Source organism: Triturus cristatus, chromosome 9 (assembly GCF_964204655.1).
Source record: "Triturus cristatus chromosome 9, aTriCri1.1, whole genome shotgun sequence".
NCBI lineage: Eukaryota > Metazoa > Chordata > Amphibia > Caudata > Salamandridae > Triturus > Triturus cristatus.
The window spans coordinates 1,149,216,776-1,149,244,009 of NC_140592.1; the positions used below are offsets into that span (position 1 = coordinate 1,149,216,776).

At 46.0% G+C, this 27,234-nt stretch overlaps 1 protein-coding gene across 3 annotated transcripts in view; it reads right to left on the reverse strand.

Moving 5' to 3' along the window:
- Positions 1-4,136: 4,136 nt before the first annotated feature.
- ZNF106 (zinc finger protein 106) overlaps positions 4,137-27,234 on the reverse strand; it is a 387,174-nt gene continuing 364,076 nt past the window's right edge. For all 3 annotated transcript variants that reach the window (XM_085627097.1, XM_085627096.1, XM_085627098.1), the window contains exon 23: positions 4,137-9,936. In XM_085627097.1, the coding sequence (XP_085483223.1) occupies positions 9,880-9,936 (57 nt within the window). In that variant the 3' untranslated portion in view covers positions 4,137-9,879. The remainder of the gene's footprint in view (positions 9,937-27,234) is intronic.

The window sequence follows — 27,234 nt, forward strand, 5'->3', positions numbered from 1 at the left end:
GGTTACGCTCGATCTTCTTCAACACTCTGGGTAGAAGTGGTATAGGCAGAAAGGCGTATAGTAGACCGCAACTCCACTCGCGACGAAAAGCGTCGCCTATCGAATGCCGCCTTGGAAATTCCAAGGCGCAGAACTGATGACATTGCGCGTTCTCTTCGGTGGCGAATAGATCTAACCAAGGCTCTCTCCACTGCTGAAAGAGACCTTGCGCCACGTCCGAGTGCAGACGCCATTCGTGATCCATCATGCACCGGCGGCTGAGTTTGTCCGCCCTGGCGTTCAGAGAACCTGCCAGGTGTTGAACCACCAGGAAAATGCCCTGATGTTCCAGCCATGTCCAGAGACGCAGAGCCTCCTGACATAGGGTCCACGACCCCACCTCTCCCTGTTTGTTGCAGTACCACATGGCGGTGGTGTTGTCCGTGAACACCTGCACTACTCTCATCTTGACAGAGAGAAGGAATGCTTTCAGTGCAAGTCGGATCGCCCGAAGCTCCAGAAGGTTGATATAGAGCCAGGACTCCACCGGAGACCAGAGTCCTCTGATCTCCACCTCTCCCATTAGGCCGCCCCATCCCAGAAGGGACGAATCCATCACCACTGTATGTTCCAGTTGGGGAAGGGAGAGGGATCGGCCATTGACCCAATCGTGATTTGTGAGCCACCACTGCAATTGTTGTGCAGTGCCCTCCGAGATCTGGACGTGATCGAACAGGTTGCCCTGATGCTGTGCCCACTGGAACTTCAGGTCCCACTGCAGAGGCCACACATGCCATCTGGCATGATCCACCAACAGGATGCAGGAGGCCATCAGACCCGGAGGGTCACCCTGACCGTAACCCGGTAAAAAGGCTGAAAGATCGGAATCATAGCCTGAATAGCTCGGACTCGATGATCGGGAAGATAAACCCCAAACTGCGCCGAATCCAGAACTGCTCCGATGAAGAAGAGCTTCTGAGAGGGAATCAGGTGCGACTTCGGCACGTTGATGGAGAACCCCAGCAAATGCAGGAGGTCGGCCGTAGTCTGGAGGTGGGAGACGACTGCCTGGGGTGAGCCCGCCTTCAACAACCAGTCGTCGAGATAGGGGAAGACTGGGACCTCTGATGAGCTGCGACCACCGCCATCACTTTCGTGAACACCCGAGGGGCGCTGGTAAGGCTAAAAGGGAGCACGGTGAACTGAAAGTGCTCGTGGCCTACCGTGAACCGCAGGTAATGCGGTGGGCTGGCAGGACGGGAATATGAAAGTAAGCGTCCTGCAAGTCCGCTACCATCCAATCTTGCGGGTCTAGGCCAGACAAGACCTGAGCAAGTGTGAGCATCTTGAACTTCTCCTTCCGGAGGAAGCGATTGACGTTCTGAAGGTCTAAGATAGGATACAGCCCCTTGTCCTACTTGGGGAGCAGAAAGTTTGTGGGAATAACAACCACGACCTACTTCTGGCCCAGGAACGCACTCGATGGCCCCCTTGGCCAAGAGGGCCGTGACTTCCTGCTGAAGAAGCGCAAGATTGTCCCCCGACATGCGGTGGTATTGAGGTGGCATGGCTGGAGGGGGAGTCTCGAAGGGGAGGAAGTAGCCCCTTCGGATAATTCGCAGCACCCACTTGTCCGATGTGATGTTGCGCCAGTGGGGGAGATGATGGCGAATTCTGCCGCCCACTGGCGTTTGATGGTCCTGAAAGGTCGGACTAGGAAGGCTTTGCAGTGGATGCTGCGGGGATGGAGGTGAAATGACCCGCCTACTGGCCTCCAGAACCGACTCAATGGTTCCCACGTCCGCGGCTGCGCTGAGAATGTTGCTGCGCAGGCCTGTGGCTCTGGAATTAACATGTTGGGACACCCCTTCCGTGGCCACTAAAACGAGCAAAAAGCGGAAGGCGGAGGAGGGCGAGAGGCCGACAGGCCCAAGGATTTGGCCGTAGCCTGAGAGTCCTTAAACCGCTCCAACGCACTATCCGCCGTATTGCCAAAAAGGCGAATGCCATCAAAGGGCATGTCCATCAAGGTGTTCTGGACATCTCCTGAGAAGCCAGTTGTTCTCAGCCAGGTGTGGCGCCGAAGCGCCACTGTCGTGGAAATTGCCCTGCCCAGAGAGTTGGCGATATCAAGCTCACAACGAATGGTGAAATTTGCTGCGTCTCTACCAGCTGCTATAGCTTGGGAGAGTACTGTCCGTGCCTCATCCGGACAGTTGGGCAGCACCTGCGCAACCGTATCCCACAGAGAGTGGGAATAACAGCCCAAGAGGCATGCGGTGTGGTTAGGAGATGTCCAGAACACCTTGATGGACATGCCCTTTGATGGCATTCGCCTTTTTGGCAATACGGCGGATAGTGCGTTGGAGCGGTTTAAGGACTCTCAGGCTACGGCCAAATCCATGTTGGGACACCCCTTCCGTGGCCACTAAAACGAGCAAAAAGCGGAAGGCCCTAAGCTGGCAGATGAAAACAGCTTCTTGCCAAGCTGTTCCAGCTTCTTGGATTCCCTATCCGGGGGTGCGGAAGGAAACGCACTTTGGGAAGCAGAGGCTTGGACAACCAAGCTCTCAGGAGTGGGGTGTTGGGGGGGATAGAGGGGGTCGCCCAGAGCAGGGCGATGGTGGCGGGTCACGTTCCTGTCCACAGGAGCCCCAGTGTTTGGCCCGGACCAAGTGCCCAAAAGGATGTCAGAAAGTGCGTCATTAAAAGGCAGCAAGGGCTCCGAAGAGGTTGCCGCCGGCTGAAGCACTTCTGTCAGGAGGTTAGCCCTGATGGCCACCGTAGGGAGTAAGAGGTGGAGGGCCTCAGCTGCCCTACGTACTACCACTGCGTAACTGGCTCCCACCTCCATAGCCACGGTAGGAGGAGACAGCATGCCAAGGTCAGGTGAGGTGTCAAGACCACTGGCATCCCCCAAATCCTCTGCCCAGTCTGGATCATAATCGCACTGCTGTGTGGGAGGGTCCTCAGACCCCTCCCAGTACTCCCCTTCCTCCGAAGTCTGCGAAACAGGCTGAAAATAAGGAGGACGTACATAGGGGAAAAATGGCCCCATTTTTCGGCATCCGGTTCAGGGCTGAAACTGGGGACAACGACGTCCCTAGGAACGGGCGACGTCGGAGGAGGTGCCAGTGGGGTCAACATCAGTGGAGGTGTTACAAGGTCAACCGGCGTCGATCGGGGTCCGATACCAGATCCCGGGGGGTCCTGCGGCGCTGGAGCCGCCGGCGATGGAAGGATAAGACCCCCCAGTCGGGCCCACGGGGCCCGGAGGCGCATTGGTGGGGCCAGACGGCCCAAAGAGTTGGGCCATGGCAGCAAGAAACTTGCTCCTGAGCAGCCGTCGCCGACGGACCTGGAAAAGGTGGGTAGGCCGGTGACGACGCCGCAGGCTCCGCCGGAGCCGCAGGGGTGGCACCACCCGCACCCTCAGCCGCGACGGGAAGTCGAGGAGCAACAACGCTTCTTCGACTTCTTTTTGGAATGCTTCGACTTACCTGACCCAGAGTGCAAAGACAGATTCAGAAGAACGATGGTTACAGCTCTGCGACCTGTCCCTCGACCTCCCACAGGACCGGGACCTTGAGCGGCGCGGAGCCAACTGCCAGACTTCCAGCAACTTTCGGGACCGCTCCTGCAAAGTCTTCGACGTCATGGTCCGGCAGTCAGGGCACGACTTGGAGTTGTGGTCTCGCCCCAGGCAGTAGAGACAAACGCGGTGCGGGTCTGTCACCAACATCATGCGGTAACAGTCCCCACAGTTCTTAAAGTCTGGCATCCCTACGACACCAGGAGTCGATCGACTCGAAGAAATTGAGACAAAAGGCCTAAAAAAAACTCAGTCAAAAAGTGATTGGGGGTACTTGCTCTTCCCGGATCTGCGCTTGCTGGCACGGACAAAGAAAGAACTGACGTCAGCGCGCGTGGGTGCGTCTAAGTAGCTCCAGCGACATCATCTCGGCGCAGACGATGCCAACGATGCACGCGGAGCCGCACGACAACGCCTACCGACGTGCAGAGGTACTGCTGATGAAAACTTTCCGGACCCAGTCTGACGCCTGGGGGTAATTCTAAGGTAAGGAATCTATCACTACGTGTTTCTTTCAGATATGAAAATTAAGAGGTAGATAGCCAAACAGTAACAGAACACAAGATTCAGAGTGATTTAAAATAGACTTTATTTTTGTCATTTCCGTTTCTTGTAAGTAACATTCACAGCTTAGTATCACAAGCGAGGAAGAAAGGCCGTACACAAGACTGAAATTTGGCTGAAATATTTTACTGAAACATATCAGATAGTGAGAGACAAAGAACCATATTACACTCTCACATTTTCTCAGCCAACAAGGAACTGTGGCGGCCGAAGGAGCTTGGGTATAAAAACTCATGAAGGTATCTGTAACAGGCACAATGAACTATGATAGCTCCGTTTCTGCCAAAGCAAAGGAAGGACTGCCACAATAGGCAGTTTTATCACTGGATCTTTCAGACCGATATGACTCACCTACTCCAAGAAACATTAACTCTTTTAAATAGGAGTCTGCCTCTAGTTTAAATGGACAGGTTACTTATGAACTCATGCTTGACCTTATATGGGTGGGGAGCTGATTAGGGTGCATGATATTATTTAATGGTTATACATTAATGGCAACATTTATTATCAAAAACTGTCTGGTAGTCAATTGTATATTTAAATGGAAATTGAGGCTTAAATGCATGTTTTACAATGTTCCATTGGATCCTCCTGAAAGGATTAGCTGTACACAGTGTGTAATATGTAAATATTTATGTGAATATGTGTATTCCTAAATTCCCAATTTATTTTCACAAATAGATGTTTTCTGTTCTGTAATAAAACGTTTTTTGATTATGTCTCATATTTGTCTTTTAAAATTCCAATCTAATCAAACAACACCCACTGGTAATTATGACACCTTTGTTCCAATTCATGCCGAATGTCGACCCTTGCCTTACTTGCATGTGTTCCAAGCTACTCTTTTGTAAAAATTGACTCGCAACACACTTGACGACAGTCTGAAAATGAACAGGTGGGAATTAGGTGTCCCTATAAAGGAGAGCAAACAGAAGCTGGGTTGCAGAGTGTGCCACATATCAACACACAAACTTCGTCAATGTTTCCATGCTTAGGAATCACGCGAGGTGGAGGTGACCAAACTAACAAGTTCGACCCATGTCTTTTATAAATTGTTTCAGCTTACCTACTACGAGCTTTAACAGCCTTCCTGCTACAGCAACGAAAATATAAGGCCCACCACCAAACTAGCTTGAAGTTTACAAAAACAGAAGGGTATGCTCTGAAGAAAGGACCAAGGAAAAGCAAGATGCAGTACAGTCATCAAGCTGCACCCTGGTCTGGGACGCATCCTGTGATTTATAAAAATAACAGAATGCCTGGGCTGTTGCCCAACATAAATATTAGTATGAGTGATGGATCATTTAGTCAAATGTTACAGAAGACATTAGCATGATTTGCTTCTTTTATCGGACTTGTACCATCACTCTTAATTTCATGCTGCCATACATACAGCAAGCACATAATCTAGCAGATTATAGATTGTTGCTTCAGTTGAGCCTTTCTTCACTGGAACTGGGTGGTAGTAAGGAAACACAACATTAACTTTAAAATGAAAGAATCTCAGGCAATGCCTCTAATCAGTACAGACATATTTGGTGTGACTCTGGCTAACTAACTGAGGTATTTATCCTCCATTGCCAGATAGAAATATTTAAGAAAAAAGGGTACAAAATCCACTGTAGAGCTTTGCACAGTAGCCTGTTTCATTAAAAAACCCTCCCAAAACAGAATACCTTTATCATCATAATCCTAAATCTTACTTGTAGTGTTTTTACTTAATCCTTTCAAAATCAAATAAACCCATGCAATCACAAACCTGTACTGCGCAGTGTTACTTTCCTCAAATTCAAAAAGTCAACAGGCACACCATAACTAAAATTAACAAATGGTTTTCAATGGACAGTTCCAGCTTTGAACCAAAACTCTGTGAAACCATACAGGTCAAATGGTGCTGCTGCTAGCCTACCACAAAGAAACTCGTGGGATTCCATAAATATTATTGACAGATTGAACTAAAACAGCTCAGCCTAGATATAATGCAATATAAATATTCTGTACTCGCTCCTCTACTTGTGACAAAATTCTAATAGTGAACAAATTGACAGTACTTCCTGCAGCACAGCGAGTCATGTCAAAATTAAATCGCAACTAACTTCTTTGGTCAATTCCGGTACTTGTAATACTGCTTCATCACAAATTAAGTTTGTGGTTGGTAATAGTAGTCAGTAGCATAGACTGACAGTCAGCATCTGTAAAAGGTCATAAGACACCTTTATGCCATGCGTCATGAATGTATGAAGACCAAGAAAAGTTGTGAATCTTTTCAAGCGTTTTAGCAACAAAAAAAAAGCAAAACAGAACAAAAAAGACACACTAGTAGGATGAACGAGCTAAAGCTATATGAAGGAAAGCTTGTTAAAAAGTTTTGGTTGAAGGAAATAGTAACATTTCACTGTGGTGATGCAGGCTTGGAAGAAATAGGAGCTCACAGTACTACTTACCAGCAAAGAAAGGTAAGGAGTGTGCATTATAGAGACATACGTTTCTACTTACTACTGCTCTCATTTTTCAGTAAAAAAGTCACACAAAATTAAAAAATTGCACAATTGCGCCTGCATTTTAGAAGGACCATAGTCCTCAAAATGGCAACTAAGCACATTTGGGCCCAGATTGTGCAAATTAAAATGTCACTGCACCAATCCCTTATGGGTCGCTTCTCAGACAAAGCACAATTGCACCAAATTACAACACAAGGATGTGGGCAGTGTTTGTTCTGTTGTGGAGTACCACACACGAAGGAGCTCATTATATATATATATGCAATACATACCAATCAATTAATTGGTGTGGACTGATTTTATGCTAGTGACATTACTTTGCAAGGCAGAGTGCAGCTGCAATGCAATTAATTCAATACCACATCTAAAGCTGCAGGTTCAAACATGTAGCACCACTAAATTTATAAACAAGGATTACAATTGCACGTAGTTTGCTATGTGCTTGAGGCGAACGCAGAGGTGCTATCGTAATGATGGTGTGGCCAAACCTAGCTCAACAGTCACGTTGTCAATGAGGATTTCTGTGCCCTGGAGAGATTGTGGGAGCTGCCCCGCAGTGAGTTGGGTTAGCAGACCCATACAGCCACATGCTGGTTCCAACTATAAATGTGCTAAACGTAGAGTGTGGTTTATGTTTTACTGGCTAAGGTGTGTTTAATGTAGTCTGAAACGTGCACCCTAACAGAACATTTTTATTGCAAGTAAAATCCTACTGTGCACCATCTGTGTATGGTCTGGGTCTGGTTTACTTCTCTAAGCTGAGTTATTTGTTTAAATTGTAGCAACGTATATACTGGTTTAGTCTTAGAATCTTTGACTCTTAGTCTTCATTCTCAGTCAGGGACAAATGAACACCTCAAACTGAGGACAATCAGTTAACTTGACAATCTATGAAATTAACTCATATTTGGGTAGCCAGGATTTATGTACATCTGAATTCCTAACTCACACCAACCACTCTTACTACATCTGCAGGGTCAAAGCTGAAACTGAACACAAACAAAAGTATTGGTTTCAATTAGCACAAGCACTTTAATACTGTGCAAACCTCAAAGAATTTCCACAAAAAATCTTGCATACTCACAATGAAACTCTAGATCTTCATCACTCAACATTCGTAACATTTGTCAAAAGGTAAAACAAGAAAAAGAAAAAACCTAAAATAAAAGTTTCCAACATACTCAAATCCCTGTAACGACACAAGCACTGCACTCACCAAACGCTAATCTTCAAACACATGGCTCTACTCCTTCATGACGATGACTATGTTCTTTCACGTGGTCATCTCTTTCCTTTCCTGGGTTTTAAGGTCTTCGCTAGTGAACAGATTGTAAGGAACCACCAAGACTTTGTCTTTCCTTGCATACACACACAAACCTCATTAGAAAGAGCCAGGTGAGTGATGGACATCATCTACTTCCACTTTAGGGCATATCTAAATGGATGATGTTAGTAAGACAGGCTGCAAATCAATGCTTCCCATCAATCACTAATTTCAAACAAGGCACAATAACAGCCAGCCAAACGACTGTTTCAGACCAGACATGTCCATGTTCCTGAAGTATTGATGGTTCTCAAATTAAAAGACTTGTAATGTAAGCAGAAGGTGCAAATATTTTTCTCTATATGCCCAGAGCATCATTAGGAAAATCAAATAAATTCTTAGATTTACAGGTTGAAAAAATAAGCATTGATCGAGGCATCTGCTAGATTACTAAAAGTCAAGATAAAAGGTTATTAAAAGGACAGACAGTATTGCAAAAAAAAAAAAATGTAAACCTTTGCCTATTTCAAAGGCAGAGGTTTGTAAAATTCCATAAACTGATTCTAGGTGGCAAGGTCGCAAGTAAGAATTTGAGTTTACTGACACGTTTCTCGCACTTCATTTCCATAGGGAATGCTCAGAAATGAATGTCAGTTTTCTCATCAATGTGTAAAAGGGCATGCACTGAATACTTGCTTCAACGAGTTGATCATTGTCCTAAGGATCTCCGATCCTCACTGTATTTTACCACAGCGGCCATATATGCAAACGTTATAAGCCTATACCCTCCAAACAGGTCATAAACGAGTATCTGACCCCCGAACCTGGCATGTTTAGGTAGGTGGCGATGGAGAATGCATCCCTCTTTCCCACTGTGTCTAAAGAGTAGGCCAATTCCTAAAACCATCAACAAACTAAAATTACCACGTTAAAACATGCACCCTTCTTGCCTGCCTCTCAGACAAGAGGGAGGCAGTTGCATATGAAAAACCAGCCTGGGGTAAAATTGTAAACCTGTCCCCATGTCTCATCATTTCTTAACTGCTGAAATGATTTGCCTCATCCTGCTCCACCTCGCCCCTAAACAGATGTTTAAGCCCAGCTTCTGTTTGGAATCCAGGGACTTGCAAAGCAAAGGTGTGTTCACATGAGGAGATTGGTCTGTGTTCTCTCTTTTTGCTACTTGGAGGTCTGACCAGTTTCAGTGTCACTCTCATGGAAGCCTATGCCTAGGAGATGGTGGTGGCATGTCAACAGAGGAAATACAGAAACATTTTGATCTTTGTCAACCAGTGGCATGGATCATGAAAATAGAGAGGAGAAGACTAAATTAGGGAACTAGTTAGAAGACAGATCAATGCTGATCCCAAAATAGCTAACCCTAGTTTAATCAACTCTGGTTCATCTGTGAGGCTCTTCCACTCAAGTGAAATAGTCTGGCATCAAGAAACAAATATGGAGCGATAGAGGTCAAGTCGAATCCTGAAGAAGTTACTAATGATGGCAAGGTAGTCTGATTGAGGACCTAGTCCGAGAAGTAGTAGTCCTTACTGAGGTTTGTAAGCTCACAGGAGAGAAGGGGGAATGAATGCAAGATTGTGAGGCTCACCGGCATATGCTACGAAGAGAGACTCTGAACCTTAATAGCACGGTGTTCTCCCAATGCTATATTCTATGTTACATCAAGGAGAGGGTGTCTCTAAGTGTAGGGAAGAGGCATGGTTGTATGTGTGGCTATTTATAAACAAGACCTCTACGTTATGCTTTTTGGCTCAAGCTCCAACACATTTCTCATTTATACACCACATTACAGTGCAGTGATACCCCTCTTTTCTTCACCCGAAAAAAGATTTGGGAAAGTTAAAGATAGGTGTAAGAGGATAAGAGCATGTGGCATTACAGATGAGTTACACGGCGCTTAACATATGGAATAGTCCAAGATATGAATCCGCTTCCCAATATGGGAGGTGCCAGCTTGTTCACGTGTCTATCTTGCTGTCTTCTTCGGCATGGCGTTCTATGTGTCCAGTAGCATCCTGATAAAGGAAAGACAAAAACATCAGACGGAGAACAAAAATTAGTCAAGTACGAATTATTTAAGTTAACTTTGTGTAAATGCATCACAACTACAAAGGGACTCAAGGTATTGTTTTCAAAATTCTATGATGCACGCTTACACTGCCCTAACTAGTTACATGACTAGAAAACACCTTTATCACAAAATATTAACAGGCAGTTGCTGGGATAACCTAGAACCATCAATGGGTTCAAGCCACGAGTCTGGAGCTGGCACAATTTGGGTACAGATAAGTGCAATAAGTAAGTAATTTAGCTGTAAATATCCAGCTTTGGTGTCTTTCATAGAGTCACAGTCTTGAATATTTCATATTGTCAGGCTGACAATCCACAGTCACCTATGTTAATACAATGGGGTTCATAAACAGTGAAATAACAGTGACAACAACAATAAACCATATGCAGTCCATCTATTTCATTAGGTGCTGCAAATTATGGACAATGAGATGGACAGACACAGATTTCCAACTCTACACAGAGACTGCAGCTACAATGCTTAGATGTTCATATCTAGTGTATATATATATATATATATATATATATATATATTCACTGAAAAAAATAAAGGTTAAAGGGACATTACAGTTCGGAATCAGCTTTTTTTAAAAACCTTAGAAATTCACTAAAAAAACAAATGTTATATGGATGTTAAACTTAGGAATTAGCATTTCCAATGCTCTCGCTTCCAAGAAGCGGACCAGACGCTCCCGCCAAGCCATAGCAAACTGCAATGTACAAGTAGTCGATACCCCAGGACGTTGCTGGAGCCGGCCCTGGGGGGTGGCGGTCCCCAGGGCCGTCTACGGCACCACAAGGGGAGGTAGTGGTCCTCATATATAATTTACTATACAGTTGCTCCAGGAGTTGCGTGGGGCTAGAGTTCTCCCACACATTATTTTTAAAAATAGCCCCGGGGAGGTGCCCGTCCTCGGGGCTGTGGGGTGGGGTGGGGTGGGGGGGCGTAGACCCTCCCCACATTTTAGTGAATTCGCCCTAGGGAGGTGGAGGTCCCCAGGGCTGCGTGGGGGGCTGGAGCCACCCACGCATTTACATTATACTTTTTATAATTGTGATAATCATGAACATCAATTATGCATATTCTTTTGCTCAAATCTGTTTATTAAATTTTGCACAAGTCAGAGGTTTTACATGTGGTGTAAGATATGTGGATGCAAGGCGTCTTGCAGCACTTTTCATATTTAGACAAATAAGCATAACTAGAGCGATGCAGATTATACGTTGTAGCAACTGCATCCAATGCACAATTTCAAATATTTAACTTTCCCTCAAAGGAAACAGATCAATTAACATCAATAACGAACCAAGAAAGAGGAAGGAAAAACACCTACCCACCCATTCCTAACCTATTCCCTCCGCTTTAAAAACAAGCATTGGCAAAGCCAATAGGTCTCACCTACCAGAGCTATTGGCTTTGTCAATGTTTTTTAGCCATGTTGTGCAGCAGCATGGCTGAAAGTAAAAAACAAACAAACACTTTGATGTGTAATGCTGCTGTACAACATGGCTAAAAAGCAAACCCAGTAGCTCCTGTAGGCGAGACCTATTGGCTTTGCCAATGCTTGCTTAAATCTGGAGCCAGATGGACTGTGACTGTTTGATCTCTAGAAGCAGGCTCTGGGGTATCTCTGAGCCCGGTCAGCCACTCCTACAGTGATCCATCCTGGGAGTGTATATTGTGAGCAGCTTGTTTGTCCTTGTCACATTTCTGTGGCTTCCGGATGTGACAGACAGTGAAGCAAGGATGCAGGTGAACAACGATGTTGGGTGGAGAAGCTGAAACGGCTGCCATACCAAACCAAAATTACTGGGCCTATTCTATTTCAGTGATTCTGGCCTCCCCAAGACAGTGGGGTTGGTCTATACAATAGTGGGTACAGTCTCTTTCTCAGCGAAAACACTCAGCCTCCCAAATCCTAGAAATTGTGGCAAAAAAAAGAAACGTTGGCAAGCAGCAGAATAGTTTCCTAAAGAGTGCTTCCCTGTGGTCATTACATTAGTCCTAGATCATGGCTTCAGGCCCCATCCAAAGGAAAGGATGAGGAACCAGGAGATTGGAAGTGTAAGGGGGAGAAAAAGGGTTTAGGTGCACGAGAGACATGAATAAGAAACACTTGCTGTAAGAGAGAAGTGAGCATGAAGAGAAATAAGAGTGATAGGAAGAACGAGAGGGAAAGTTGTGAGTATTGGAAAGATCATAAAAGGGGAGGGAGGTGAAGGGAATAGGAGCTAAAGGCTAGAATGAGTGGAAAGAGAAACATATTGAAAGAAAGTGAAAAGATGAGGAAGCAGCAGGATGGCAAAGGGGAAGCATGAGTGACCCTGAGGGGCAGAAGCCCTCTATAAAACGTTTTCTTGAGCGTCCTTTCGAACTGCCTGTAAAAGCTTTGGCGTTTTTTAAAAATGTTTTTGCAAAATGAATGTAAAATGTAACATTTGGTGCTATTTTTTTCCAGACATTTCTTGGGGTTCCACAGAACCCCCATAGAAGAATCATTCAAACACACTCTCTTACTCCAATTCGGGTAACCAATTTAAGTCTTGCCAGTTTTAAAAATTCCCCAGCCGCCATTACAGGTGACGCTGCACTGCATCACAAGTAGGGTGGCTTTTGGGCATGTCAGTGTTGTAAGTGTGATTCTATGATGTCATGTTTTTAGGTCTCGCCTACGCAACGCGCATGCGCTGCGTAGCAAGAGACCTTTAGAAAGTGTTCCGGTTTTGCAGGCAAAAACGTGCACATGTTGCATTGCTTTGAATGGCAACACGTGCACGTTTGGCGATTTCCTTGCGGGAGCGAGAGGTGCCATCTGGTAGCAATTATCGCGCTCGCTCCTGCAAGGGAAACGCTGCTTGCTCTCGGCCGCACTCCTCCCCCCCACCCCTACTTGCGCAAGGCGTGCACCCTTGTTGTTTATTATTTTGAATGCCTTGTTTGATCAGTCATGAATATCGCACTGGTGTGAACTACAAAAATGATCTGTAGGCCATCACCTGAAAATACACCCCTTCTTTCCTTGATATTTACTTTATTTCTAGAACTATTCTGTTTTCTGCTACAGCAAACCTCTTGATTCTCCTGCTTGTTGCTTGGTATTTCATGCATGCTCTTGTGATGATCTCTCAGATTCGTCAAAGATGCCAGGCGATGTGTAAAAGTCAGTGCTCTCCCCTGAGACACTCAGCACCTCCTTCCTGTAGGGATATTAATTCCAGCCATGACTCTAAGTGACGTAATTTCAGCAGCTTTGCTCATCTTTATTTTCAGTTTACCGTACATTGCTGTGCACCACCATTGTCCACTGGACTGCTTTCTAATGCTGTTTTTCCAGGCCCATCTGCGTGCGCTGAGGAAGCCAGTCTTGTCTCCGGGACAAACCCTACACCGTCCGCCATCTTGCGCCCACTGTTATGCTGGTAAAACGTGAGCCCCTATCATTCTTAGCCTGTAGATGGTATTTTGTAAGTTTGTTCAGGGTTGCTTATGACTTGGATGTGAAGGTACTCAAACCCAACAAACCCGTGAGAAAATACTAACGGCGATGCTGAGCTATGCAAATCTCTCTTAGCAAGAACCAATATAACATAATGTTCCCCTAATGTTCACCTGTCTCCCAGCTCTCATCCCTCACTGGGAAGCCAGTTGCTTCATCTCCTGGGCGGCTGTTTTACCCTGACAGATATGTGTCCTTCTTGCATGCTGGCAGATGACACCGCTCTTTAAATGGATCCTCGAGGAATCATTCACACAGTATCCAAAATGTTGCAGAAAACAAGTTTTACTAGGTTCATAAAACAGTACAAATACTTAGGAGTACTAGCTGAACCGGAAATACTCCTGGGTCTCAAAATATTAGTTATACACAACTTCTTATGTGAAAGCAGATTAACGTGAAAAACTGCAGTGGCAACCACCAATTGCTCAAAACTACTGCAAACAGTATCTGTCCTAAATACAGCTTTTTTAAGTTGCTAAAACTTCAATATGCATTCTAATGTATAATGACATCATAGACAGATGATAAAAGCAAATGGAACCGCTAAAATAATCTGACTTTTTAAATGCTTATGGGGGATGGGTGGAGGGCGAGGCGTTTCTTCAACTCCCTTCCAAGGAGCCTGCTTAAAAAAATTACCTTTTCTGAATCCCCTCCCTTAACAAGCCCACAGCATCCTTTTATGATGTCATTAAATGAATAATCCTCGTTTCCGGCATTTTAACTATAAAAGTGTAACAGATTGATATCTCCCAATCTATATTCCAATTTTAAAAAAAAGAAAGTAAGCCTCACAGATGGTGCTCACTGCTGCACAATTTCACATGCCAGGAAAATATTGCACAGGATAATTCAATGGGAAACAGAGCGCTACATGGAAAGAGAATTACTGGATGTGCAAACTGGGTTCAGAAAAACCTGAGCAACAAGAAACATTATTGCAGATAATTGAAAAAAACAAGGAATACCAAAAAGGAATTCAACATGTACTTTACTGACTTCATAAAGGCCTTTGATGTAGTCGACTACTTAAAATTGTGGGGCCTCCCTAGGAAAAGGGGTATCCCAGACCATCCCATTGTTCTCAAGCATAACCTTTATACTGTACAAGAAGCTACAATCAGAACATGGTGAAACAGACTAGTGCAACACTAAGACAGGACTGAGACGAGGCTTTTAAGGTTGAGCATTCAAGACCTCTTGTATATACTGTAGTATATACCTATTATATTCTTAGGCTTTTTAGGTCGAGCATTACTTTAGTATATACTTATTATATACTTATATGTCTTATGTACTGTGTGGGCTCTGGAGATCAACCCTAGGACTTGTCTGCTTCCGCTTCAGGACTTTTTTTTTTGGTTCAACTGCCTCTATTTAACTGTCTTGATAGAAAACTGCAAGCAGAGGTCAGTAAAATACAAGAATTGCTTTCCGCGGAGAGACTTTCTTTTTTGAATTTTTCTGGCAACTACCTCTTATGTAACTTTCTTGAAGGAAAACGACCAGCAGAGGTCAGTAAAATACCAGAATCACTTTAGCATTCTCTAGATTCCAGTCCATAGAAATTGTCTTCGACGAGTACCCGTAGACAACAATATTTTTTTTAATCTTGTATTTTCATTGATATGACCACTGAAGGCCCTAAGTTTATATTAAAAACAGAGCTTTGGACTATACCATTTCTTGCTGAAAAGGCAATATTTCTCTCAATGTGTTCCATACCTGGCGTGTCACGCAGTTTGGTGCTGACTTTCCCTCCATGTAAAAGAACAGTAGAAGTTTCATCACCCAGACTTATGTGCTGCAAAGCTAAATACATATAAGGTCCCAAAGGCGAGACCGATTGCATTGCAAATGCTTGTTTATTTACTTAAGGATTTATAAAGCGCACAGCTACCCAACACAAAGTTTCAGCCCAACCAGTCATTTCCAGCTCGAGTATATATGCAGCTACTGGGAATGATGGCCTCTTGCATCATGATAGTACCCCATGCAAGACTCTGAATGCGTCCCCTTCAGGAATGCTTAGCACGTCAGTGGAATCAATCTCAAGGTCAAGTGTCAGATCTAGTGTTGGTAGACGGCCAAGCCCATCGCCCTCAGCAGTGGTGGAATCCACAATACCTTTCAATCCCAAAACTGGGCAAGGTCCAAGACAACACCAGAAAAACACCACTAGCGGCACTAGGGCGGGCAGGTGCAGAAGTGTCAAACAGCATTGGGTGCCCAGTGATATCCAATGGAGAACAGTCGCGGTAGAAAGAGGCTGCAGGAGGGGACCAGCTTGGTGAAATCAACAAGTGTGTTTAGGTCTTGCAATGGTGGAGGGTGTGGGAACACATTTGGTCCTCTGGACAGGGCATCCTGGTTGAGGGTGTTTGGGGTGTCAGGTTTTCTCCATCCGGTAAACTCGCGGTTGGGGAGGCCTGCCAACAGGGGCTGCAGGAACTTTGGGAAGTTCACAATTAGTCACTCCACAGAGCTTTGGTACCAGGCTGACATATTTGGCCCATTTTGACACTGTCAGAGGGGACGGGGCCACAGATGCAGTGTTGCTTTGCAGTGTCTGGTTTTGGTGGGCCAGAGTCGACTTGGTCTTTCTTTGGCTGTTCTGCAGGATGGAGGGGACAGTTTTGCTGCAAGAGGTCTTGGTTCCTGGGTGAAGTCTGGTAGGTCTCCTGGGCTTTGGGGAGTCACCAGCTGCAGGACAAGTTGCCTTCTTGTGCAATAGGTGAAGTCAGCAGGCAGGCCAGCAGGGTTGGCACAAAGTCAGCTGCTTGGCCTTCTGTTCTTGCCGTGCGACTATTCTCGTCCATCTTCTTTCTTCAGGTCCTTAGGACCTGCTCTTCTAGTGCCAGGGGCTCCCCTAAATACTCAATTTAGAGGTGTTAGGGGAGTGTAGGGTAGTAGCCAATGGGCTACTTACACTTGGGCTCACTACGCCCCCATATGACCACTTCCTGTTGAACGTGGGCATAACCCTGTCCCAGAATTCCCAAGTGTACCATCACAAAGATGGCTACTTCTGAAAAATCATGTCCACCTCAGTTTAGCCCACCTTAGGGGTGGTACTAGCCTGGGGGTGGCACGCCTACCTGACTAGCTAATGTTTCCGCCTGTCCACGTGCCAATGGGACTCAGGACAAGAGGTGGGTTTCCTCTCCTTTGAGGGGGAGCCAGATTCGTATTTCAAGGTCAGTCTATGGGAAGGGCGTTAAACCCTATTCCCGGACAGGCGTTTGTTCTGGGCATCTTGAGAAGAGACTCTCACACTAGGTCAGAACAGTGTCTTGGGTGGCAGGCTGGCAGAAACCAGTCAGGGAGCACACCAGAGGCTGGTAGGTTTTCAGGGGGGGACCGCTAAAGTGCTCTCTGGGTGCGTGTATTGGTAAATCCATCACTGGAATCAGTGTGAGTTTACCAATATGAGATGTTTGATACCAGACATGCTGATCTTCAGTGAAACCATCATGTAGCTGGGGAACTCGTTTTCACCAGTGTCCAACACATGTTTTGAAATGGCTTCCTTGGTCACTTGTACTGGCAGTAACAGGACTGACCAGCACAGGGACATATCTGCTCCTGCAGGTATGCCTTCACATGCAATACTCAGCACCCTGCCTTATGGCTGTCAGGCCTGGTTTAGGGGTCACTTACAAATATTACATGCAGTGTTAGGGGACATGGCACACAGGGATGTGGTACTTAGGGCCTGAGTTACTAAAGAGGATCCCTAAAGGCAGCAGTACAAATTGTGCCAACCTAAGGAACCCCTCACCAAGCACAATGCAAGGCTGCCATTGTAGGCTGCCTGCTTTGGTGCAGACAAAAGTGAAAACACCACATGTCACAGGGGTGCCATTTAATAGGGACTAACAGGGGAGAGGAGTTGGCCTAACGGCTACGGCAGTCAACCTCGAATCTGGGGAGCTGGGTTCGAGTCTCGGCAATGACGCTGAACATCCTGTGATTCTGGGCAAATCACTTAATCTTCCCGTGCCTAACAAAAATGAATGTGTGTCCTAATGTAACATAACTGGTGCTTATGTAAAGCGCTCCGATACCCCGTTTCGGGTCAAGTTCGCGCCATATAAACCTCTGTAAAAAAAAAAAAACAAAAAAAAACATAGAGGGTGCTAAAGGTTTTGTTAATTTGGGGACACAATTGTACAGATTTAGGTAAGAGCTCCGACACTGGGGACCTGGTTAGCAGGAAACCAGTGCACTTCCAGTCGAATTCACATCAGTTACCAGGCAAAAAGTGGCGGTGACCATGTCAAAAAGGGCTAAATTCATACTTTTAGTTTTAGGTTCTTAAACATATGCAGGGCAGGCTCCATTTCAGCTATAGTCTCCATTTTAGTTAGCCTGTCGAGCTTATTTAGTTTTTGCACCAAATCCATCCTAGGTAATAGTGGCTTCCATCTTTGATAATGGAGGTTGCCATTTTTCCTCAAATTATGCAGAAGCATCTACATGTCTGCATTTGACAGAGGTCATCTGTGCCTATCTTTCCAAGAACTGTGAAATTGTGAAGTCATTCAGATATATAGACATCAACAAAATCCCCAGTGCAACATCAGTCCGGGACAGGTGCCTTTTTCAAGGTCATATAACATCAATAGCCAAAATGGTGTAGTGTAAAATAAAGTCCTTTCACCTTATATGTCCATATGGAATCTTTGAGACGCACACCTTGGGGCACATAATCTATGTCAGACATTTCTCAACTTATGTCAGAAATTCTAGTCTCTGATAAGATTCAGTATATAAGGATTGTCACTGGACCACTTAGTTAGCAGATAAACTTCACCCAGGTTGCAGATGCAGATCCAGATGCGCAAAACACCAGATTCCAATTCAACCAAAGAAGCCCCAAGCAAGACTTCCAGAGGCTCCACGAAGCATTCCATTCCGCCTTCACAAACTGGTGCTAGGATTAAGTTCTTTCAGACACAATCTCCTAGCTCTTGGTCTTGTGCTTGAAATAGCGGACAAGCTATTTCAAACAGACAACAAACCCTGTTGTGCAGGTTTAGGAAGGAAAATGCTACTTACCAGTATGCATCTGTTGTTGGCATGTAGACGTATACTTCTGCATAGATCGCCATCTGCTGTTGGGCTTGGATGTTTGCACTTTGTTTTTGTCTTGGAAGAAGTCTTTGTTGTCACGAGGTGGGTGACTCCTCCTTAGGACGATAGTGTGCATAGGCATCGACTCCATCTCCAGATTATTTTTCCATGGAGGGTTATGAAGGAGTTAGTAAGAAATAGAAAAGGATGTCCATGTGTAATTTATCTAAGTAAGATAGTACTGGAACAGATAGAGGTATCCGGGGAGGCGGGTGGGTGTATACGAATCTACAGCTCTACGTGCCAAGAACAGATGCATTTTCCGTTCGAGGCATAGGATCTGTGGATCATATACTTGTGCATAGACTATACAGCAGTTATCCTCTTAGTGGTGGCTACCTGTATCTGTTGCAGTGGTTTGAAAAAGTGTTCTTCATGCAGCCTGGCTCAAATTAGCTTGTGGTTTTGCTTGCACGTCTACACAATAGTGTTTGGTGAACGTGTGTGGGTTGTAGACCAAGTTGCTGCTTTGCAGATGTCATATAAGGGAATGTTCCCTAAGAATGTCATAGATGCCCCTAGTTTACGTGTGGAGTGAGTTCTAGGGGGAATGGTTTATGTGCGTTTGGCTTTAACATAGCATATTTGGATGTATTTAACAATCCACCTTGCAATCCCTGTTTTTGAGATAGGATTGCCTTTATGAGGAGGGGAGAAAGCCACAAAGAGTTGTTTAGTCTTTCTAAAGGATTTTGTTCTTTTAATGTAGTAAAGTATTGCTCTTTTTACGTCTAGCGTGTGAAGAGCTCGTACTGCTACTGCATCTGGTAAAGGGAAAAACACAGGGAGTTCAACAGACTGGTTAAGGTGGAAAGCAGATACGACTTTAGGTAGAAAATTTGGGTTAGTCCTAAGAACCACTTTGTTGTGATGGATTTGCAGAAATGGTTCTTGTATGGTTAATGCCTGGAGTTCACTAACTCTTCTAAGAGAGATGATAGCAACTAGGAAAGCTACTTTCCAGGTGAGGAACTGTAGTTCGCATTTATGCAGAGGTTCAAATGGAGGACCCATGAGTCTGGTAAAGACAATATTTAAGTTCCATACTGGAGAGGGTGGAACTCTGGGTGGAATTATTCTAAGTTCTTCCAAAAATGCTTTGATAGCTGTTACCCTAAACAAAGACAAGTGTGGTCTGTTTTAGAGACAGGCTGCTATTGTAGCGAGATGTAGTCTAATGGATGTATATGCTAGATTACATTGTTGTAGATGCAAAAGGTAACAGATAATGTTTTGAATAAAAGCATCTAGTGGATTGATTTTGTTATCTGTACAGTAAATTAGAAATCTTTTCCGCTTTGCGGCATAGCAAACTCTGGTGGTAGGACTTTTAGCCTCTTTAATGATGTTCATGCAGTCTGGCGGGAGATTGAGGTGGCCAAACTCTAAGATTTCAGGTGCCAGATCGCAAGGTAGAGTTGACTGGGATCTGCATGCCTGATCTCTCCATGGTTCTGAGTGAGAAGCTTGGGTGAGAGGTGTAGCTTTTTATGAGGAACTACCGATAGCTCCAAGAGGGTTGTGAACCATGGCTGTTGGAGCAATCAGGATCATTGTGAGGGAATGCTGTCTGAGCTTCTGAACCACTAGTGGAATGACCGGGAGAGGCGGAAAAGCGTAAGCAAATTTGCCTGACCAGTTCATCCATAGCGCATTGCCTTTGAACAATGGGTGTGGATACCTGGATGCGAAGCTTGGGCATTTTGCATTTTGGTGTGTGGGGAACAGGTCTATTTCTGGGTGGCCCCACATATGAAAGAATGGAAGGAGAACTTGAGGATAAAGTTCCCATTTGTGGATCTGCTGTGTTTGACGATTGAGCAGATCTATAATCTGATTGTGTACAGCTGGGAGGTGTTCTGCAAGGAGATATATTTTGGGGGAATGGCCCATCTCCATATGCTTTGAGCTAGGTGTGAAAGCTGCAGAGTGTGTGTATGTCCCCGTTTTTGTATGTAATACATTGCTGTCATGTTGTCTGTTCGGACCAGGACAGCTTTGCCTACTAGGTGGAGTTGAAAAGATTTTAGTGCTAGGAAGATCTCCAACTATTCCAGGTAATTTATGTGGAATTGTTTTAGCTGAGGGGTCCACATGCCCTGAATGGTATGGTTTTGAAGATGAGCTCCCCAGCTGGTGAGAGATGCGCCTTCTGTTAGCACTATCTGTGGAACCAGGTCGAGGAACGGCCGCCCTTTGGAAAGGTTTTGTATGTTCCACCACCGTCTAGAGCAATGGGTACGGCCGTCCACCAACACCAGATCTGTTATCTGACCTGGAGTCTGGTTTCACTGACGTGCCAAACACTCCTGCAAGTGACGCATTTGGAGTCTTGCATAAGGGACGATGAGAATGCAAGAGGCCATCATCCCGATTAGCTGCATGAACACCCTAGCTGGTAGTGTATGTTGAGGCTGAAAGTCTGCTATTAGAGCTTGCATGGTGCTTATCCTGAATGGGTTGGGGTATGCTAGAGCTTTTGAGGTGTCTATTGTAGCCCCTAGATATTGTATGCTGGACGTGGGACTTGGTGAGGTTCACCGTGAATCCCGAGTCGTGAAGCAGTTGGATTGTTTTGTGTGTGTGTTGCACAGAGCTGCTGTGTGACTTGGCTTTTATGAGCCAGTCGTCCAGATAAGGGAAGACATGAATATGTTGTCTTCGTAAGTGAGCCGCAACTACTGCAAGGCACTTGGTGAAGACTCAGGGTGCTGTAGTCACCCCGAATGGGAGGACTTTGAATTGGTAGTGTTGACCATCTACCACGAACCTGAGATATTTCCTGTGAGCGGGGTGAATGGGAATATGAAAGTAGGCGTTATTTAAATCCAGAGTGGAGAGAAAGTCGTCCTGTTGAAACAGTGGGAGCACCTGTTGGAGAGTGACCATCTGGAAGTGGTCGGACTGAATGTAGAGGTTTAGTGGTCTGAAGTCCTATTGGCCTGAGAGAGCTGTCCTTTTTTGGAATTAGAAAATAGAGGGAGTACACCTCTGTGCCTTGATGGGGCAAGAGGACTTGTTCTAGTGCATGTTTTTGTAATAGAGAGAGAACATCTTGTTTGAGAAGTGTCAGATGTTCCGAGGACTTTGGACGTTGTCTGGGAGGAATATTTGGGGGAGTAGAGGTGAGTTCCAGGCAATAACTATACTGGATAATTTGTCTTACCTACTTGTCTGTTGTGATTGAAATCCAGATAGGTAGGAACTGTGAGCGAAGTCCCCTGACAGGAGTGGGATGATCGGGGGGAAGTGAAGGGAAGTCACTGTTTGGTGGTAGGGGAGTTGCGGGTACTGTTACCGTGACCTCTTCCCTTACCGTTGTTGCCTCTTTAGCCTCCGTGAAAGTATCCTCTGAAGGACGTTTGAGTGGGGCTCTTATAAGAAGAAGAGGGATGTTCTGAGCCAATGGTTTTGGAGCCAGCCCTGTAGAAGGAGCAGCGAAAAGAACCTCTAGGGGAAGGTAATTGCAAGGCCCCCATGGACTTAGCAGTGTCAGTATCTTTTTTTCATCCTTTTTAAAGATGTGTCATCTGTGGGCCCGGAAAGATGCTCTTGATCAAAGGGCTGGTTAAGAATAGCAGATTGCTCTTCCTGTTTGAATCCGGAGATTTGGAGCCAAGCGTGCCTGCGTAGCAAAACGCTAGTGTTAATGGCACGAGATGCAGTATTAGCCGCGTTGAGCGCACATTTAATTGAGGTGTTAGTTATTAATTTCCCCTCCTGTATAAGGTCGTTAGCTTTTTCTTTTATTTGTCAGGAAGGTGTTGCATGAGCTTTTCAAGCTCATCATAATGAGCTCTGTCATACCTGGCCAACAGAGCTTGGGCATTGGCAATCCGCCTATGATTTACAGCCTGTGACGCAATACGTTTTCCAGATGCGTCTATCAGTTTGGATTCGTTATCAGGAGGAGGGGTGTCGCCTGTAATCTGAGTTTGCCCTCTTGCATGCATTTGACACCACAAAGGAATCCAAAGGGACCTGACCTTTAATGTAACCTGAGTCACTGGGAGCTGCTTTATATTTTTTGTCCACCTTGGTGTTGAGAATCCTGGCTCTGACAGGGTCCTTAAAAACTTCTGGCGAATGTTTTAGCATGCCTTTTAACATTGGCAGGGTGTGCGTGGACGTTTGTGAGGGTGCAAAGGTTTCGAGTAAAAAGTCTTCCTCTATGGGATCAGAATGTAATTGTACCCCGTGGTATTGAGCAGCCCTATATATTAGTTGCGCAAAAACGATATTTGCATCTGGTGATGATGGCTTAGATGGATAGAGGTCCGGGTCATTATGTGGGTCGGGATCTGTGTTGTAGTCATCCCAAGGGTCTACGTTGTGTGGGATGGTATGTGCGTCATCATCCCTATCTGGATCTCCATTCCCACCCCTTCGGTATAATCATCCTCATCATCTTGTGGTTGAGGTGAAGAAGTATGTTGTGGGGAGTGTGCTGGAGAAATTAAGAAATCTGGATCAGCTGGAGGAGGAGAAGGAAGTGGAGAAGTGTTAGTGCTCATTTCCTTTCGTTTCATGGGTATTTCATATTCCTCTGAAGTGTCCAGTTTTCTCTTTTTAGGAGGTTTGGCAACAACTTTACCAGTTTCTGGGTCAATATAAAGAGTTTTTTGTTTTAGATCCGAAAAATCTGGTACAGACTGTGTGGGTAGAATGTTCTTTTTCGGTGCCGAACATTTAGGATTGGAATGTTCTTTAGACCGAGTCTATGAGGCTTTCTGCGGGGTCTTGGACACCTTAGGTTTTGGTATAGGAGTTTGTGGCTCCGAGTCTTTTTCGGCTCTGAAGGTTTTTTCGCCACCGAATGTTTGTCCTTGGTGTGTTTCCACGCCGAGGGCTTCAGCGTCGAGGCTGTATTCGGTGCCGATGAAGAAGGGCGTGGCACATCTTTGGTCTTGTACTTCGGTGCTGAAGATGACTTTTCGGCACAGGAATGGGACTAGCTCGAGCCCAAGCCGGAAGGCTTGTCTTTAGGTTTCATAGCTGGGCTGGGCGCCTGAGACATGCGCCGGTGTCGACCTGAGCCGGAGGGCAAAGGTGTTACCGGAGCCTTAGGTTTGGTTTTTGGGAGAAGGGTTTCAGTACTCACGGACCGCTGAGCTGGGGTGACTCGCTCCTCTTCGACGTCGGAGTCGTTGGCCTTGAAGATGGAGATGTCTTCTTCATCACCTTGTTGCTCCAGCTAGATATTGGGATCTGCTCCGAAGATGTCCGGAACGAGCTGCTTCCACAAGACATTTTGTGACGTCGAGCCAGATTACAAACCTCGGGCATGTCCGTGTGTTGGAACTTAGCACCGCACCCGGGGCATTTTTTAAAAGGAGTCCTTTCCATTGACTGCTGGCGTGGTCGGTGCGGATAAGCCCAACGGCCTGCGGTGAAAATCGAGGAGTTTGTTTTAAAGATGCGTGTCGAAAGGGAAACACGATCGAGACAATACCGTTGAGAGGAGAGGGATTGCGCGTCAAAGGAGGGTTCGAAACCGACAGCGACCCGGAGCGCAGCAAATTACATCCGAACCCGATGGCGGAAAAAAACAATCTGGAGACGGAGTCGATGCCCATGCACACTATCGTCCTAAGGAGGAGTCACCTACCTCGTGACTACAAAGACTTCTTCCTAGACAAAAACAAAGTGCAAAAATCCGAGCCCAACACCAGATGGCGATCTATGCACAAGTATAAGCTCTACAGCTCATATGTCTCGAACAGTGGGTTTCTGTTGCAGTAACCCCCCCCCCCCCCACACTTTTTTGCCGGACTACTGATGCCCCTTCACTTGATGTGCCCTGGGTCAATGACAATCAGGTTCTCAGGAATTGTGTTCTTTCCCCAAAACTACCCCAATTGGCATCTCTGAAAAACAGGTCAGCCCCTGGAAAATGGTACCACAGGTACCCAGGGCACTGTGACAAGGGAAGACCTCTAAGGGCTGCAGAACTTATTGTGCCACCCTTAGAGGCCTTGTACCTTTACACACACACACTACCTTTGCAGGCTGCGTGTTTTGGTGCAGAACAAAGTGAAGAGTCGACCTGGCACACATCCCTGTGTGCCATGCCTACAACCCACTGCCCTGGCATAGATCAGTCACCCCTCTAGCTGGGTGCCCTATGCCAGTGGTGAGGGTACAGGTGCATGAGCCCTGTACCCCTACGGTGTCTAAGTCCATTCTTAGACATTGTAAGCGCAGTGCTGCCATTAAGAGTATATGGTGCTAGGAGCTAGTCATTACGAACTCCACAGCACCATAATGGCTACACTGAAAACTGAGAAGTTTGGTATCAAACCTCTCAGCACATTAAACCCACACTGATGCCAGTGTGGGATTTAATGAAAAATGCACACAGAGGGCATCTTAGAGATGCCCCCTGAAAAACGACCAGCCTCTGGTGGGTTCCCAGACTGATACACACCAGCCTGCCACCACGAGACATGTTTCTGGGACCCTAGGGTGGGAGCCTTCGCTCCCTGAGCCCAGAAACAAAGCTTTTCCTGGGCGGAGGTGTTCACACCTCCCCCAGGCCAGGAAGAGCCATCTGTGGCAGGGGAGCTTCAAAAGCCTGGGAGCCTTTGTAATGCGACCCCCAGCCTCTCCTGCTATCAGGAGCAGGCCCCCTTCCCGTCTCCCCTCCTTTTCAGCAGGAAGACAGGCGGGGAAACCTAGCCAGCCCAGAAGGTGTGCCCACCTCTGCCAACTCCACCCCTCAGGTGGGGAGGCGAGGTGAAGCCCACTCTTCAGAGCCCGCCATCTTGCAGATGGCAGGCACTCCAAAATCAGGATTAGTGATTATGTTCACTTCCCCACGTGGGGGGAGCACAACAAGGGTTGTGCTCACCCCAAAGAAGAACAAGCATTTGCAATGCAACAGGTCTCGCATTTACGTGAGTTTGAGCTGTTGGCATTGTAAATGACAATGCCTTTTATTTATGTTTTGGTTTTGGAACATAAATAAAACACATTGTCATTTATAATGCCAATAGCTTAAACTCGAGTAAATGCGAGACCTATTGCATTGCAAATGCTTGTTCCACTTCAGCCTACAGTAACACCCGTCCTGGCAGACACAACAAAGCCATTCCGAGCCCTCTTCTGGGAACAGGTCACAGTGTCCATAAACGCTCTTAGATAGAAGAGGGGGGGGCACCGAGTGCAGGGAAGAGGGCACGCCTTGACGCCGGTGTTGGATCGTAAAAAATAAATAAATATATAATTAATTACGAGCGTGGAAACGTGTTCAGGCAATAAATTAACAAGAATCATTTAACAGTCTTGAACACTGGGGGGTTGCACATGCTTGGCTAGAAGGGGGAAGTAGCTGGGGGGCGGAGCCCCTATAACTGCAGAGATGGGCGTGGGATCGGCAGTCACAATGCTGCCGAGGTCGGATCTAGGCTTCCCACGAGGCTGGAGGGGGGCGGGGGGGGGAGGGGGAGCACTGGGGGAGGGGCGACTCGAGGGAGACTTACACTACAGCTCCTAGGGGGACGGGCCCCGGGAACACTTTGTGTAGGGTCCCAAACAGCTGGTTACTTCACTCGCCTCCTAGGGCTAAGATAGCGACCTAGAAAGTAAACACACAATATTTGGGACCATGCACCACAATATCTACAGGTAGAGGTGAAGCATATGACTCTGATGTTGTAATCTGAGAGTGATGATGAAGAGGACACTTCATCATCAATTAAATAATTAATGCACTACACTTAATTAAAAAAAAAACTAACTGATGCTGCGTTGTATCTCAGCTGCAGGCGTCATGTGAGGCGATGAGCCAGAGCGGATCACTCAGGGAACTCACTCGAGTAAAAGTGAAGCCGCCAGGTTCACGCGCCTACTGCAGAGATATGTCATAACGGCTGCAGTCGGGGGCATCTGACATACTTCTACCACAACTTGACAGTTCCATGGATGGTTGCGTCTTCCGGATAAAAGTATCATGTTATGTGATGCTATAGCCCCGGAGATAGGAGGGAGTGGAATAAATACGTCGCAGTAATATCACATCAGTTCCTTGAGAAGCCCACGGAGCTATACAATAGCGCAGTAAGTTAAAGTACCCGCTGCAGGGATCTGTATAACCCTGCAGGCCACATAGTTCAAGACATCTCAGAATCTATGATGCTTCCGGGATCAAGAAATGCTGCAATATAACGCCTACTATGTAACCGGCAACGGGCAGTTCAGCCATACAACCAACTTTTACATTTACCAGGCTTATATTTCTTAAGCAAGAAAGGCAGCTTTAAGCACTTCTTCCGTCTTGTGCTTGTTTAATATTACCACTAGAGGGCAGCATTAGCCCAGATTTTATTAGGTGACCTGTCACACGCTAGTCATCCTCCCGAGGCACAACCGGTTTCTGTGGGAATAAAATATTAGTTACATTATGTTTACCATAGTGTAGAAAATAAACAGTGTGCTAAATATAGAGTTACAGAATACCAAGAGTGCAAAATAGGGATCTTTCACTTTTTACCCAGCTATAATTTTTTGTTGTTATACATGGCCCCCGACATTGTCGGCTTCTAATTTCAACTGCAATGCAGTGGCAGAGAAATAATGGGGAGCCACTCTTAACATGGTCTCTTCTTC